This window comes from Polypterus senegalus, chromosome 4, assembly GCF_016835505.1.
Source record: "Polypterus senegalus isolate Bchr_013 chromosome 4, ASM1683550v1, whole genome shotgun sequence".
Lineage (NCBI taxonomy): Eukaryota > Metazoa > Chordata > Cladistia > Polypteriformes > Polypteridae > Polypterus > Polypterus senegalus.
In genome coordinates this window covers 182,661,391-182,679,425 of record NC_053157.1, presented here as the reverse complement: position 1 = coordinate 182,679,425, position 18,035 = coordinate 182,661,391, and the positions used below count along the sequence as shown (strand labels likewise).

General features: G+C 37.7%; 1 protein-coding gene across 3 annotated transcripts in view; it reads left to right on the top strand.

Annotated features, from left to right (window-relative positions):
• The window catches only part of nsd2 (nuclear receptor binding SET domain protein 2), a 139,669-nt gene that overhangs the window by 50,380 nt on the left and 71,254 nt on the right, over positions 1–18,035 (top strand). For all 3 annotated transcript variants that reach the window (XR_005633412.1, XM_039751741.1, XM_039751742.1), the window contains exons 4-6: positions 1,570–1,739; positions 7,506–7,946; positions 14,406–14,514. Coding sequence is in view for 2 of the 3 variants with exons in the window: in XM_039751741.1 (XP_039607675.1) it covers positions 1,570–1,739; positions 7,506–7,946; positions 14,406–14,514 (720 nt within the window). In the remaining variant the exon portion in view is untranslated. The remainder of the gene's footprint in view (positions 1–1,569; positions 1,740–7,505; positions 7,947–14,405; positions 14,515–18,035) is intronic.

Sequence of the window (18,035 nt, the reverse complement as noted above, 5' to 3'; positions counted from 1 at the left end):
AACCCATTGCGGCACTTCTTGTGTGATTTTGGGCTATACAAAAATTATATTGTTTGGCTATGTAAGGCATATACATACACCTCTGTTAGTTAGTGATTGCTTGATAGGATATATTTGTCAGTAAATGTATGTTGACCTGTGTTTGTTGTTAGTGTAAAAGTGTTTCTGTTTTTAACATAGTAGCCTGTTCTCCAATAAGCTAACTGAAATCCTCTTCTTTGGAAAGAGCCCTTTTATGTTTGTCTAGAGTGACCTGATCAGTTTTTATACAAATAAGAAGCCTTTGCAAGCTGCCTTGCTGGCTGTGAATTAGTTGGAGTTGTCAAATGAAGGGAAATTCTTTTTGTCAAGATAAATATTTGTGTTATATTCTTGCAAAGCGAAGATGTTTTACAGAAAGCAAACCTTCGAACCTAACTGTAAGGTCAAACACAGATCATACATGAGGTGAAAAAAATCACTTTTGACCAGATATTTAAAAATGTAGGAGTTAATTGCAGATCATACTGTATTAGACAATCGTAGACCATGATGGTTTCTATTCATCCATGTATAAATCTACTTTTGTTTGAATTTTGGCTGTGTTTAGGCGTTCTCCACTATTTTTAAATAAGTGAACAAAGTTAAACTTAAGAAATGTCTGCTATGAGCAGGACAAATGTGTAGGTCAAACTGATAGGCAATGTTACCTCCTGAATTTTGTGTGAAGGGGGCTATCTGTGGTTTGCTATTTCTTGCATACGCACATACTTCCTGGGTTTATAGCATTGTCCTATGAAAGTCCTACTCTGAGTAAGTGTGTTAGTGAAATTACTGTTTTGTGTGTTTTTTTTTTTTGTTTTTTTTTGTCTAATGAATTAAAAGTTTGTAGTTTAAGTACCTTGTCCAGAATTTTTAATTTGTGGTATTTTTGCACAAGAATACTACTGTGACTGGGGAAACTAAATTAAAAAAAAATCAAGATGCACCTGACGTTCAGAGGGATATGCTTCCTGCAATTTGCAAATAGTTGTTCTCCCCACATAGACCTTCCACACTCCTTTTATTTGGTGAAAATGTTGGAGCTGTATTAGAAGTATGTGGCCTATACTAGATATTTTTGGTTTCAATAGCAAATACATTATTTTGGGAATCATGTGTTTTCAAGAAATTCTTTTGGATCTCAAACATTAGGAAGCAAACTGCCTAAAAATAAAAAGCAGCTATGAAGATAACTGTTTGATTCTTTTATGATTGGTTTCACTTGCATCAATATCAGCATTCTTTGCAATATTTTGTGTGCCAATTTCATCTTTATCTCAATGTCAAGCCTTAGATCTTGAACTACAAAATTAGTTGTTTTTTTTTTAATGGTTGATTCTAGCTTTTTTATGCATGCCCTAAACCTGATGATAAATTATTATTCTGGTAGGTTACATTTATGAAAAGGACTATGATTAAAAACTAAATGTTCAAAATCATTTAAAACTGGAGAAGTGGATATGTTCAGATTAATATACTGTATATGAGCAATTTGCATATAATGTTTTAAGCATTTCTGATTTTTAAGCTTATGTCATTTTGTTTTAGGACTCAACAGCAGAATGTCTGTGCAGTATCATCTTCAGTTTTTTGGTAGTGCACCTGAAAGAGCTTATATTTTTGAGAAGAGTATTATTCCCTTCAAAGGAGAAGAACAATATGAAGATTTATGCCAAGAGAGTGCTAAGCAGGGCACATCAAAGAGTGAAAAGAAAAAGGTACGATCATATTTTTATATTTCAGTTTTTTGTTGCTAATGTACTGTAGTCTGTTCCTTAGTACTGCCGGTTTAAGTTGCTTGCGCTTTATAACTCAATGCTCGTTTGGATAGAAAACATAGTATAATAGTGACAATTGCTTAGATTAGTTTAGCTAAAACTTAATTTATTCCAAGGGGGAAATTTGCATTTGATTATATTGTATATTTACAACAGAAATACTTTTCATTGCTGAATGTCAAACACAGAAGTAAGCCTGTTCATTAGAACCACTAGGAGACCATCTCCAATGGCAAATGACTGAACTCTAGAAGCATTTAAATGTTGACTAAATTTGAAAGTAAACTGAGCATTTGAAAAGACTCCAATCACTGCAGTTACTTTGAATGTCACTATGTAACATTTACATATTTTTTTATATTAATACATCTCTCTACACACGTCACTCACTAACAACATTTTAATGTTTTTGTTGGATAGCTACTATCAGTGAAGTAGCTACGTTTCTGTTTAACACTAGAATTACCAGAGCCTACGAAAAACTCGTAGATCCGTCCCACCTTAAATCGCTTCTTAAAACCGTTCTCACCTCTCCGCCAGTGTCTTTTGTTAATCTAAATGTGCTGATAATAGAAAAGCTGCAAATAGCCGGCTATTCCATCTCCCACCGACTTAGAACGTACACAAACTTCTCCAAGCTCATGCCTTGATTGATTATCTGGGAGTGAAGTGGAGTTTTAGAGTGGAAATAATAGATCATTATTTGGAATACACACATTTCACGTGTGTTCCGTTTCTACAGTAATCCGTGTAAACACATTTTTAAAACAAACGTTTTTCATATTGTAGTAGCAAATGGAAAAATGTAGGCATAAACTATATAATGTATGAAATCTGAAGTCCAAATATCAAAAAACACTTTCACTAAAGGTACAAATATAACAGAACAAGTATGCTTTTATTCAAAAATATAACTGCAGAAAAAAAACGCCTTAGCATGCCACATTGACATACATTCACTACCACTGCCACGGTAGCATAATGGTATCAACTGCTGACTAGTAATGAAAAGGTCATGAGTTCGATCCCGCATGGCTCAGTTTTGAGAGGTAAACTTATTCTTACTATTTTAGAATAAAAACATACATTTGATTTCAGTGTGTAACAGCCGGTGTAATTTATGATACTTGTAAAGGTGTTTTTTTTTTTGTTTGTTTGTTTTTTTTTTATTCACTTTTCATTCTCTCAGTCATGTTCAGGATCCTTCCCTACCAAAACCCCCAAAACACTGCTGTTTTCACATAAAGATGCGCTGTAGCTCTGCAGCGTACTTGTGACTGGATTCTCGTACCAATGCTTGCGAACTGAAGTGCCTGCATGCATTTTTTGTGGCCTTACACATTTATTTTTTGAGCGTGCCTGTGTTGCTCAAACACAGGAACATATGTTTGTGTACAAGTATAACAAAACAAATGTACTTTTATTCTAGACTACAAGTGAAGAAAAAAATAAAGCAAGATACAGTAGGCGTTTAATACGACAGCTTGCGTGGTGCAATGCTAAGAACTACTGATTTCCGATCCGTGCTATATAAAATCATCACATTCAAATAATTAACAGTTCCCACACACCCTTCCTACATTTACGACATGTGTACTTGTTGCAGTGTACACATCTCTCTGTGCTATGGTTCCTATTACACTGAATGAGCACCTGGCACTGTACGTGCTTCCCTATATAAATAACATTCGAGCTATAGCGCGTCTCCAAATAAATCACATTTGAGCAGCGCATCTTTATGTAAAAACAGCAGTGTCAGATGGGGAGAGGGGAATCGTGAACGCGACTGAGAGAATGGAACTGAATAAAAAAAAAAAAAAAAGCTAACCTTTAAAATTATCATGCATTTACACTAGCTCTTATAGACTGACTGAAATCAAATGTATGTTTTCATTCTAAAATAGTACAGTACATACAATATTATTATTTGAAAACGAACAGCGTCAGATCGGGCGCATATTCAAACCCGATCTGACGCTGTTCGTTTTCAAATAATATTGCATTAGTGCGATGATGATTTTACATATATTGTCTTTCATTCATCTTGCGGTTTGTAATCAGTGACCGTGTGTTTTTTTTCCCCCTGATCTTGCCAGTTCGCACATGTTGCTGTATGGTGGTGTTTCTTTTGTACTCTTGGACATGCAGAGGACAGAATAGTACAGAGCAGTAAGTTCAGCGCTATATGCAATCAGACAGACAGACAGGCAGGGAAGGCACTGTATAATAGTTATATAAAAAACAGCTAAGGGGATAGATATAGAGATAGGAAGCAAAGGCACTATATGATAGGCAGACAGGGAAGCTCCTATATAATAATAAAATTACTGTTATTACTATATAGATAGACAGGGAGTTCAGGCAGGCAGAATGGCGAAGGTTAAAAATAAATAAACAAATACATTTTCTCCCCAGCGGGGAATTAATCTCGGATCTCTTGAGGTACACCAAGTCTGCTGCGCTCTAAGTGACGAAATGTTACCACTACGCCATGGAAGCTGTTGTTAAACTCTTGATCCTTTTATGAAAGTGTTTATTTGATCTTTGGCCTTCAGGCTTTACACATTTTATAGTTTATGCCTACATTTTGTAACATTTATTACTAAAATATGAAAAAGTTTCTGTTTTAACATTGTGTTTACACAGATTACTGTAGAAACGGAACACATATGATATGCGTGTGTATTCCAAATAATAACCTATTTCCACTCTAAAGTCGGTGGGGGGATGGAATAGCCGGCTGCTTGCCATTTGTTTTTATCGGCACATTTACAGGACAAAGGAGGCTGGCAGAGAGGTGAGAACGGTTTTAAGAAGCAATTTAAGGCAGGATGGATCTACGAGTTTTTTTCGTAGACTCTGATAATTCTAGTGTTATGGAGAGAGTGTATTGTTTTGAATTTCATATGCATCAATATCTTCAGAGCCTCCATTGCTTTTACTGGATTCAAATGATGCATGCTTCTCGAGTACTTGATAGGTAGATGTGAATATTTAAGTAGCAATTTAGATGTGATGTTGTATACTTACTGTGATTTCCTGTTTGCAGTATTACATTTTATCTCAAGACCGTAAGCCATATGTTGTGACATATATAGAATTCTAGAAGATATCGGGAAAGGGTCAGTTTCTTCACAGCACAGTAAAACTTAGGATCATAGTAAAAGAGGTTGTTAAAGTTCATATGAGCAGATAGCTGCAACAGTAAGAATGCAAGGTGTTTTTTTTTTTGTTTTTTCTTTTTTAAATTCCGAATGCTTCTCTAATAAGGTAGTGGTGCCACTTTGCAGTTGCAATATTTAGAGTTCAAATCATCACCCAGTTGAGAGTTGCATGGAGTCTGCAAGTTCTCCTTTGTCAATGTAGATATTCTTCTCAGTGCTCTGGTGTCCCTCCCATATCCTTAGACATGCAGACAGAATATATTTCAATTTAAGGCGAGTGTGGGTGGACACTGACGGATTTGTGCCCTCTTCAGGGTTGTTTCATACCTTGTGCTCACTGCTTCTGAATGTGCCCTGGCTGTCTGCATTCCTGAACCTAATTAAGCATATATGAAATAATGTAAAGTTTGTCATGTGTAAGTAGTATCATGAAGTTCTTACTTGCTTGTCTCCTCAAAACAAAAATACCTGTATGTTTACCTGTAATTTGTTCTAAATGAATTTCTTCAAAATTGGAATTGGTTACATTTTTTGAGGCGATATTACATTTTCTTTTCATCTTTAGCAATTAGAGTAAAAAAAAAATCTTTTGTTCTAAAATTGATCATTTATTTTTGAGCAAGAACTGTTTCCAATTTTTATGCCAGTTTAATTTTTTTAGCTTTTTTTTTGCTAAAATGTTCTTTATATTACAAATTGCTTTCTGTTTTTAAATATCTGAACTTCTCTGTTACATCTAGTAGTTTGATTTTTCATTACATAAAATAATCTTCCAGTCTTTCATATTCTGTTTCCTCCGCTACTACTGTCTGCCATTGGTTGAATGGAAATATTCTGGTTTTGACTTGTCTTATGTATGAACAAATGGCGTCTCCTCCTTTCAGAAGAATAAGAAAGAGAGAGAGAGCGAGTTAACACACTAACTATTCTTAAACTATTTGACATCTCAGAAGATGATGTGCTAACTTTTTATGGCAATATTGTCGAGCAGTGAAAGGAACACTTTTTAAAAAAAAAAAAAACCTCAACCCAGTAGACATGCCCTCCTTTCGAGAGGTGACCTTGTACACATCTGTGTTTGGTGGGATCTTGGGGAAGACTTTCTAAGGTGAATCTAGTCCCCTGGGTCTGAAAGGATGCCTTGGAGGAAGACTAACAGGGTAGTAGAGTGTATTTAAAAAAAAAAAAAAAAAAAAAGTTTACAGCTCTTACTAAAAGTATATATTTGTATTGATATCAATTTTTGTTTTGAATGGCTAATCCTATTATTGCTTGCTCATCAACAATCGTACAGGTATAACAACTGCTTTGGAAAATGAGACATGGGTTGATAATTAAGGTAGTGTGCAGGGACAGCTGCATTCATCTGTTGTTCAAAGAACATTTATGATATGTAACTGAACAAAGCACTTGTTTGAGGGTCTGCACAAGAGTGAATAAATAGCTTGACAGATTTATCAATGCAAGGGAATCTCAAGGAAATATAGTTATCAAATCAGTGTGTATATAATCATTTAATGAACAACAGGATAAAATATATACTGGATGTTTAAATACCATATAGTGTTAAATTGATTTTATTTTCTTGAGAGTCCCATGTAAATAAGAAGTGAAAGTTCCCTTTAAAGTTGCAGTTATAGAAAAGCTCTAACAAATAAATTCAATAAAAATAAAAAGCACTATTACAGGCATATGATACCCCAGAATGCTGGCTTGTCTTTCTCTTCTTTTAGAATATTTTAAGAGAGTCTAGTTTGATTTTTATATGCCACTGCTTTGGCACTTAATAGCTATCTGTTTGTCTCTGAAGAAATTAAAATATGGGGGTGGAGCACTAGCGCAAAATTCAAAAAAGAATTAAGCAAAGAGTGGGAAACTGGTTATGGATTTTCATTTTTTAAGTAATTTTATAGCTGCACACTAAGTGTTCTGTTTGCGGGAAACACTGACTTGCCCCCACAGTGTGGGCTTAAAAAGAAATCTTCAGAACTGAAGCTACCATAAAGGAAGAGTTAAGATTATAGGTTAACATTCAGATAAAAACAAGAGTGAATGGCTAGCTGCAAAAGATAACATGTTAAAAGCAGCTGTGGAATAATAATCGGTGACAATCCTAAAACAGGGGCATATCTTGTAACTCTGTGCATGAGCACTTGCAAACCAGAAGCCTCATCCTCTTTCCTTTCTAGGAGATTGGTTTGCCCTGCTGTATTCTATCGTGCAACTTCTATCAAGGCCCCATAGTAATAATAGTGCAGGCATTTTCACAGTAGTTTTGTTCAAAGTCTTTCAAATGCAAAAAAAAAAAAATGAGTAGAGTTGTAGTAATGTCAAAAATGACACCAACCTTGAACTCAGTGTATATAGCTAATCATATGTATAGTTCTCCTTAAAATCACACATTTGTCTATAGGTTTAATAGAAATGATATACAGTACATACCAGAGCTTAATGTTTTTAATCAAAGTGTAACAAAATTTGTCATTTATTTAAATGTAATACTACATGTACTTAAAGTTTTTTCTTGGTTTTTCTTTTTTAGATTCTTAAACCGATACCAGCTAAATTGCGTGTGCAGTGGGATTTTGGTATTTCTCAAGCAAAGGAAGCTTTAGGCATGAGTATAGAAGAGCGCATGGAAAAATATTCATTTGTTTATGTTAATGGGAGACCAAGACTGAATCCACATGTCCGTGCAGAAGTTGGTATTGAAGAAGAGCCTCTTGGTGAAGCAGCTGAGACATTAAGGTTAAAAGAAAGCATAAGAGTCAAAGGTGACAAGGTATATTTTGTACCTAGTAAGAAGCGAAAGAAGGCTAGTGCCACACAGCTCAAATTTTGTACTACAAGAACGAAAATTACAAGCTCCCGAAAGCAGTGTACACAATCCAAAATAAGAAAAAAATCCACAAATCTTAAAGGAGACAAGAATGGTGTTTCATGCTTCCCAAAGCAAAAAAAAGTGTTGCTGCCAGATGATGAGGTATGTAAGCTTTCAAGTATCTTTTTTTTTTTTTTCTCAATACAGAATAAACAATTTCTTTGCCGTTTTTAAATGTATTTTGTGAATGTGTCGGTCTTTATTTAATAATTGCAAGCGTGCATTAATTTTGTAATTTTTAGTTTAATGTGTTAGTGTTAAATTCTGTCAAATTTGGAAGTGACATTCTTATAATGTATCATAGCCTTTTATATTTAAACTAGCTGAAGCCCTACGGCGGTGTAAGAATAGGAACGGAAAACGTTGAGAAAGGAATTCAGTATAACAAAGGCTTAGGAAACCACCGTCGCAGTATAACGAAAATAGCAAGGAGCGAAACCAATGCCAATGGTCGAGAGAGTACCTTCCTCTGGCAGGCTACGGAAAACAGACATATGTAGATAGACATCATGTCGACTGGGCAACACAGTGAATGCAGTAAGTCAGCGCGTCTGCCCTATTGCGAGTGGTAAATGTGCCATTTAAACTAATACAGGTAGACGTGGAAACCAGGTTTTCTGATGAAAAAACAATGTTTTAAACAGTAACGTTTACATACAACATTATTTACAGTGCATCCGGAAAGTATTCACAGCGCATCACTTTTTCCACATTTTGTTATGTTACAGCCTTATTCCAAAATGGATTCAATTCATTTTTTTCCTCAGAATTCTACACACAACACCCCATAATGACAATGTGAAAAAAGTTTACTTGAGGTTTTTGCAAATTTATTAAAAATAAAAAAACTGTGAAATCGCATGTACATAAGTATTCACAGTCTTTGCCATGAACCTCAAAATTGAGCTCAGGTGCATCCTGTTTCCCTTGATCATCCTTGAGATGTTTCTGCAGCTTAATTGGAGTCCACCTGTGGTAAATTCAGTTGATTGGACATGATTTGGAAAGGCACACACCTGTCTATATAAGGTCCCACAGTTGACAGTTCATGTCAGAGCACAAACCAAGCATGAAGTCATAGGAATTGTCTGTAGACCTCCGAGACGGGATTGTCTTGAGGCACAAATATGGGGAAGGTTACAGCAAAATTTCTGCTGCTTTGAAGGTCCCAATGAGCACAGTGGCCTCCATCATCCATAAGTGGAAGAAGTTCGAAACCACCAGGACTCTTCCTAGAGCTGGCCGCCCATCTAAACTGAGCAATCGGGGGACAAGGGCCTTAGTCAGGGAGGTGACCAAGAACCCGATGGTCACTCTGTCAGAGCTCCAGAGATCCTCTGTGGAGAGAGGAGAAACTTCCAGAAGCACAACCATCTCTGCAGCAATCCAACAATCATGCCTGTATGGTAGACTGGCCAGACGGATGCCACTCCTTAGTAAAAGGCACATGGCAGCCTGCCTGGAGTTTGCCAAAAGGCACTTGAAGGACTCTCAAACCATGAGAAACAAAATTCTCTGGTCTGATGAGACAAAGATTGAACTCTTTGGTGTGAATGTCAGGCGTCCCGTTTGGAGGAAACCAGGCACCGCTCATCACCAGGCCAATACCATCCCTACAGTGAAGCATGGTGGTGGCAGCATCATGCTGTGGGGATGTTTTTCAGCGGCAAGAACTGGGAGACTAGTCAGGATAAAGGGAAAGATGACTGCAGCAATGTACAGAGACATCCTGGATGAAAACCTGCTCCAGAGCGCTCTTGACCTCAGACTGGGGCGATGGTTCATCTTTCAGCAGGACAACGATCCTAAGCACACAGCCAAGATATCAAAGGAGTGGCTTCAGGACAACTCTGTGAACATCCTTGAGTGTCCCAGCCAGAGCCCAGACTTGAATCCGATTGAACATCTCTGAAGAGATCTTAAAATGGCTGTGCACCGACGCTTCCCATCCTGCAAAGAGGAATGGGCGAAACTGGCCAAGGATAGGTGTGCCAAGCTTGTGGCATCATATTCAAAAAGACTTGAGGCAGTAATTGCTGCCAAAGATGCATCAACAAGGTATTGAGCAAAGGCTGTGAATACTTATGTACTTGTGATTTCTCAGTTTTTTTTTATTTTTAATAAATTTGCAAAAACCTCAAGTTAAGTTTTTTCACGTCATTATAGGATGTTGTGTGTAGAATTCTGAGGAAAAAAATGAATTTTAATCCATTTTGGTATAAGACTGCAACATAACAAAATGTGGAAAAAGTGATGAGCTGTGAATACTTTCCAGATGCACTGTATATCCATTTATACACTGCTAATGGCAATTATTTAATAATTTATTATTATTAAATAATTCCTCCCGTATAACATTTTTCAAACTGCTTTCTTCCATCTCCGAAACATTTCTAGACTTCGTCCTCTTCTTATACAACACAGTACTAAAGTATTGTTTAATGCCCAAGTCACCTCACGTATAGATTACTGTAATGCTATTCTATCTGTCATCCCACAAAAACGTATCCATCAACACAATTTATTCAAAATTCTGCTGCCAGGATAATAACCTGCTGTTCTAAATCCACTGAACTTATTACACCTATTCTCTCTCACTTTCACTGGCTCCCTGTTAACTACAGATTACAATACTAAATACTGCTCTTAACATTTAAAGCTCTCCACAGCCTCACTGATCTCCTACAGACTGACACTCGTCTCGCTCACTCTTGATTCTCATCTGCAGCTGTACTTTCTGTACCACACATCAAACACAAAAGCTTGAGCGTCTGTCATAGTGCTCATCAACTCGGGAATTCTCTTCTCTCTCTTATTCATCAGCTCGATTCAATAACACATTTTAAAACTACCCTCAAAACTTATCTTTTCAAATTGGCGTACCAATTGTGAATTTTGCACTGTTATTGCTAGTTGTCGTTGTTTGTTTGCTAATTATTGCTGTTTGATTGAGAGCGACGGTGTATGCGGAAGTAGGTTTAGAGATGGCGGGCGGGGCTCTGTGGTGCGTATTCCATGGTCTTAGAGTTGGTGGGCGGGGCTCTGTCTTGCGTGCGCTCTCTGTCATGCTTGCCCTTAGTGAATTCTATAGAGAGAGAGAGATACTGCTCAAAAGAATTAAAGGAACACTTTTTAATCAGAGTATAGCATAAAGTCAATGAAACTTATGGGATATTAATCTGGTCAGTTAAGTAGCAGAGGGGGTTGTTAATCAGTTTCAGCTGCTGTGGTGTTAATGAAATTAACAACAGATGCACTTAGAGGGGCAACAATGAGATGACCCCCAAAACAGGAATGGTTTAACAGGTGGAGACCACTGACATTTTCCCTCCTCATCTTTTCTGACTGTTTCTTCACTAGTTTTGCATTTGGCTACAGTCAGTGTCACTACTGGTAGCATGAGGCGATACCTGGACCCTACAGAGGTTGCACAGGTAGTCCAACTTCTCCAGGATGGCACATCAATACGTGTCATTGCCAGAAGGTTTGCTGTGTCTCCCTGCACAGTCTCAAGGGCATGGAGGAGATTCTAGGAGACAAGCAGTTACTCTAGGAGAGCTGGAGAGGGCCATAGAAGGTCCATAACCCATCAGCAGGACCAGTATCTGCTCCTTTGGGCAAGGAGGAACAGGATGAGCACTGCCAGAGCCCTACAAAATGACCTCCAGCAGGCCACTGGTGTGAATGTCTCTGACCAAACAACCAGAAAGACTTCATGAGGGGACCCAAGGGCCCCATGTCCTCTAATGGGCCCTGAGCTCACTGCCCAGCAGCATGCAGCTCGATTGGCATTCGCCATAGAATACCAGAATTGGCAGATGCACCACTGGTGCCCTGTGCTTTTACAGATGAGAGCAGGTTCACCCTGAGCACGTGACAGAAGTGAAAGGGTCTGGAGAAGCCATGGAGAACATTATGCTGCCTGTAACATCATTCAGCATGAGCAGTTTGGTGGTGGGTTAATGATTGTCTGGGGAGGCATATCCATGGAGGGTCACACAGACCGCTACAGGCTTGACAAAGGCACCTTGGCTGCCATTAGGTATCAGGATGAAATCCTTGGACCCATTGTCAGACCCTATGCTGGTACAGTGGCTCCTGGTGCACGACAATTCCTGGCCTCATGTGGTGAGAGTATGCAGGCAGTTCCTGGAGGATGAAGGAATTGATACCATTGACTGGCCACCACACTTTCCTGACCTAAATCCAATAGAACACCTCTGGGACATTATGTTTTGGTCCATCCAATGCCACCAGGTTGCACCTCAGACTGTCCAGGAGCTCAGTGATGCCCTGGTCCAGATCTGGGAGGAGATCCCCACAACACCATCTGTCATCTCATTAGAAGCATGCACCGATGTTGTCAGGCATGTATACAAGAACACAGGGGCCATACAAAGTGCTGCATACAATTTTGAGTTGCTGCAATTAAATTTTGGCAAAATGGACTAGCCTGCCACATAATTTTTCACTCTGATTTTTGGGCGCCTTTGAATTCAGGGCTCTGTAGGTTGATCATTTTCATTTCCATCAAACGATGTGGCATCCTTTCGCTCCTAACACATTACCCAGTCTATATCAGTATAGATATCCAGGAGGATTTCTTTTTCCCATTGAGATCTGATGTGTTTTCAAATTGTTCCTTTAATTTTTTGAGCATTCATATATATATATATATATATATATATAGAGATATATATAGATAGAGATATATATAGATATAGATATATATATATATATATATATATATATATATATATATAATAATATATAGAGAGAGAGATAGAGATAGATGCTCTTTTGCATCACTTAAACTAGCTTGGAAAGTGAGTAAATATCCAGTTTGTTTCCTTTCTGTTGATGTATAGCAATAAGCGTATAAAAATGTAGCATAGGTGGACTAATGAAGGTGCACACTTTTCAAGCAGAAGTTCTAAATGTCCTTGCTTTGAGCATATGGAAAGCACTTAGTTTTATCTGACAACTACATCACCTTTTCATGTAATTTTTGAGTCACACTGTATTATACATTTTACTTTTTTGCATGAAAATCTAAAACCTCTTCATTCAGTTCCTTTATGCTAATGCAGTTTTCAGAAATGCATATTTTTTTATGCATAGGCAAGAGATTATAAAAACTTTATTACAAATGAAACCCTGAGTTATTTTTGTTTTATAGAAAAATATTCATATGCTTGAAAGAAATTTGATAAATTGCAAATATGTAATACAATTAAATTATTCAATCAAACAGTATTCCTACTAATGTATACAAAACATACAAAATAGACTTGAGTATCCTGATTTAATATATGAGATACAACACATTGATTTATGTATTATTGAAATGTTTGTTTATATACATTTTTTCAAAAACTTAATTTCTGCTACTCAAAATGCTTTTCAGTATCTTGTGTGGCCCCCACGAGCTTGTATGCATGCTTGACAACGCCGGGGCATGCTCCTAATGAGACGACGGATGGTGTCTTGTGGCATTTCCTCCCAGATCTGTATGAGGGCATCCCTGAGCTGTTGTACAGTCTGAGGAGCAACCTGGCGGCGCCTAATGGACCGAAACATAATGTCCCACAGATGTTCTATTGGGTTTAAGTCAGGGATCGTGAAGGCCATTCAATTGTTTCAATTCCTTCATCCTCCAGGTACTGCCTGCATACTCTTGCCACATGAGGCCGGGCATTGTCGTGCATTAGGAGGAAACCAGGACCTACTGCACCAGCGTAGGGTCTGACAATGGGTCCAAGGATTTCATCCTGATACCTAATGGCAGTCAAGATGCCGTTGTCTAGCCTGTAGAGGTCTGTGAGTCGCTCCATGGATATGCCTCCAAGATCATCACTGACCCACCACCAAACCAGTCATGCTAAACGATGTTACAGGCAGCATAATATTCTCCACGGCTTCTCCTGACCCTTTCACGCCTTTCACATATACTCAGGGTGAACCTGCTCTCATCTGTGAAAGCACAGGACGCCAGTGGTGGACCTGCCAATTCTGGTATTCTATGGCAAATGCCAATTGAGCTCCCCGGTGCTGTGCAGTGAGCACAGGGTGCAGTAGACATTTGGGCCCTCAGGCAACCCTCATGAAGTCTGTTTCTGATTGTTTGGTCAGAGACATTCACACCAGTGGCCTGCTGGAGGTCATTTTGTAGGGCTCTGGCAGTGCTCATCCTGTTCCTCCTTGCCCAAAGGAGCAGATACTGGTCCTGCTGATGGGTTATGGACCTTCTATGGCCCTCTCCAGCTCTCCTAGAGTAACTGCTTGTCTCCTAGAATCTCCTCCATGCCCTTGAGACTGTGCAGGAGACACAGCAAACCTTCTGGCAATGACACGTATTGATGTGCCATCCTTATATATATATACACGCATGTTCATTTATGCTGTTAACCTTTATGGGTTAACATAAAATCTGTAAAGTAAAAAAAAAAAAAATTCTGGATGTTTTATTCAAAAAGGGGCATCTTTCAGTGCAGTTTGTGAAAGTCTTTTTCTTAACCTTTTTTCTTCATTGTTCAGTATATTGCTTTTTCATATTTATAGGCTATTGCAAGTGCAAACTTATTTGGAGTCCAAATGAGCCAGAAGAATAAAAAGACATCAAGGATCACCAGCAGAAAAACTGGGCAGGTAACTGCCGCCACAGGAAAAGGTGAGAATGTAAAAATATCAGACAAGTATGTCACAAATCTGTGGGTCAGTAAAGGCGAAAAGCAATGAAAATATTTTAAGATATATGCATTTTTGACACAGTAGATAATCTGGAAAACCGTGCATAAAGTATTGTAGCAAAACAAAAAATTAGCCAAGAAGTGGGAGTTTGCATTTAAAAAAAAAAAAAAAAAAACATTTTATGCATGAGTAAGAAATGGTTCTAATACCATGTTAAAGCAATTATCTATTAGTCCTTAACACGGTTTCATAAGTTTAAGTTTTTCTGCATACTGAACCCCACTGGCAAAACTCATAATTAGTGATATTTGAATTTCTATCACCTAGCATTAACAGTAGTTATAAAAAAATGTGTTTAAAACAGTGTATTAAAACACTAATGTGTGAGGAAGTCTGTCTAGATGTAGTATTTTGTAATAATAAGGATAGAATTCAGGATGTAGAGGTGGTTGAACTGCTACGGTCAAGTGATCATAATGTAAGGCAGCTCTCAGTGTTTTGGTAGAGAGTGGATGCACAGATTAAAACTGTTAAAATAACGTTTTGGTGTGGCCTATTTTAAACAGATGTGGTAAAGTCTAAAGGTGATAAACTGTGGTAAGCTTGTAAATATAGTAACAGTTGAGGAGAAATTGAACAGGTTGAAAAATGTTTTACATATATGCAGGTCGGGTACATCCCAACATTAGAAATTAGGAAATTTTAAAAAACACTCTGCAGTGGGTAAGTAAGGAGATAGAAAAAACAGCTAATATCTCCAATGCGAAATAAAAGGCAGATGAGAGCAACCATTAAGAAGCATATTAGAGAAACTAAAGGCAGTATGGCAAAAGATAATGCAAAGAGTTTCTTTGAGTATTTTAGAATATACAAGGATTAGGTCAAGTATATCAGGAGGTAGTAAAGGGGAATTAAAATGTTTAGACACTGAAATAGCAAATAATTTAAACTTGCCTTATTTATTTATTTGAAGACTTCACATATAAGGACTACAAAGGACTGATTTGGAAGTTGTAGGGGTAGAAGTACTACTCAGATTAAATAGGCGGAAATCGAACAAATCTCCAGAACCAGATATTTAGTGAATACATATACAGTAATCCCTCCTCGATCGCGGGGGTTGCGTTCCAGAACCCCCCGCGATAGATGAAAATCCGCGAAGTAGAAACCATATGTTTGTATGGTTATTTTTATATATTTTAAGCCCTTAGAAACTCTCCCACACTGTTAACATTATTAGAGCCCTCTAGACATGAAATAACACATTTTAGTCAAAAGTTTAAACTGTGCTCCATGACATGACAGAGATGACAGTTCTTTCTCACAATTAAAAAAAATGCAAATATATCTTCTCTTCAGGAGCAGAGAATTTCAGAAAAAGAGAGAGATCGCTCGCAAAGAAAAGCAAACAATCAAAAAATCAATATGTGTGCTTTTAAGTTTGCCTTTTTTAGAGGAGCGTCAGTATCTTCTAAGCAAACAGCCCCTCTGGTCACATCTCCTCGCAGAGAACGTCCGAGAGAGAGAGAGCGAGATTAAAGCAAAAAATCAATAAGTGTGTTTTTGGAAGCACCGCGATAAAGCGGCCGGCATTTCTTAGAGGTGCTTTCGTATCCACTAGGCAAACAGCTTCTGTGCAAACAGCACCTCTGCTCACACCCTCCGCCAGGCAGAGAATGTCAGAGAGGGTGAGAGAGCGCAGAGACAAGCAAACAATCGAGCACCGCACGGGAAGCATATCTTATAGCATTGAGGATTTTTAGTTAATATGTAATACATGCACTGATTGGGTAGCTTCTAAGCCATCCGCCAATAGCGTCCCTTGTATAAAATCAACTGGGCAAACAAACTGAGGAAGCATGTACTTTAAATTAAAAGACCCATTGTCCGCAGAAATCCGCGAACCAGCGAAAAATCCGTGATATATATTTAGATATGCTTACATTTAAAATCCGCGATAGATTGAAGCCGCGAAAGTCGAAGCGCGTTATAGCGGGGGATTACTGTATAACCTTAGATTAATATTTTTAGGAAGGAAGGCAGGACAATGGCAGTTATAAGAAATAGTGCTTTATGGGAAGATCCAGGTAACTATTGGCCAGTAAGCTTAACGCACATCACAGGTAAATTTTAATGAAAGAAGTTCTTATGGATAAGATCGAGCAACACATGGCAATAAAAGGGTGTTTTACTGAGCCATCAGCATGGGTTCAGACAAGGAAGGTTATGTTTTATTAACATCCTGGAATTCTATGATGAAGCAACAAAAGGATACAACCAGAGTGGTGCAAATGATATGATTGTTTTTCAAAAAGCTTTTGATAGGGTGCCACATAAGAGATTGGACGTCGAACTTAAAAAGTGGGAGTTCAGGGTGTATTGTGTAGATGGGTGCAGAATTGGTTAAAACACTGCAAGTGGAGGGTTATGGTACTAGGAAACCTGTCAGAATTGGCTGAAGTTAAGAGTGGTGCACCTTAAGGGTCAGTCATAGGGTAATTGCTTTAATATATAAAGGATATGGATTGGAATATAAATAATAAGCAGGTTATGTTTACAGATGATATAACGCTAGATAGTCAGATAATCAAGAATCTGTTGAATATTTACATTGGGATTTATACAGCATACAAATTTGGGAAGATTTGTGGCAGAGTACATTTACTTATATTTAATTTTAATTATTACACAAAATTAAAAATGTTCAATTTGAATACACAATTAGAGTCCCTTATGAGTAATACTTAGAGGTAAGTCCACTACAACTCGTATCAACTACCAGGCAATGTTTAGAATTCATTAAGGCTACATTCATATTACAAGCCTTACTGCTAAATTCTGATATTTTTGCTCATAATGGATGTGCCTATTTTGATGGTTCACACTCAAAAGTACAAGTGAACTGTATCTATCTGTAATGTGAATGCATCTCCTTCAAAATGGCGTACATGCCCTCATGGATACATTGGTAACACCGATGACTTGTGCACAAACAACAAAAAAAAGTCATATTTGAACGAAGACTCATGGTATTAAAAGTTCCAAATTTTAACATGGTAGTAGCTAGTGTATGATTTTGCTCTGGAGGATGTCAAACAGTTTGCCAGCTGTATGTGTTTAGGTTGACATAGTGAAAACATCCAGACTGCCAGCTTTTGCTGTTTTCACAGCAATTGCTGGCACTGCTGCACCAAGAGATGCAAGTCATGTTGGGACACAATTAGTGGTTACAGCTGTAGCTCTTCTCCATGATGGTTTTGCAGGGCTGCTAGTGCTGGCTGATGACAACAGAAATTAGCCAATGTGTATAGGTTAAAAAATAAAAAGTTATTTCCAATCTGGTCATTCACATTCATATCACATGGCTACAAATCTGATGCATATTCAATCTAGGATCATATATGAAAGCAACTCGAATCTGATTTGAAAAGATAGGAATTCTATGTTTCACAAAAACCTGAAAACATCAGATTTGTGTAACATTAAAGCAGAATGTCTGGT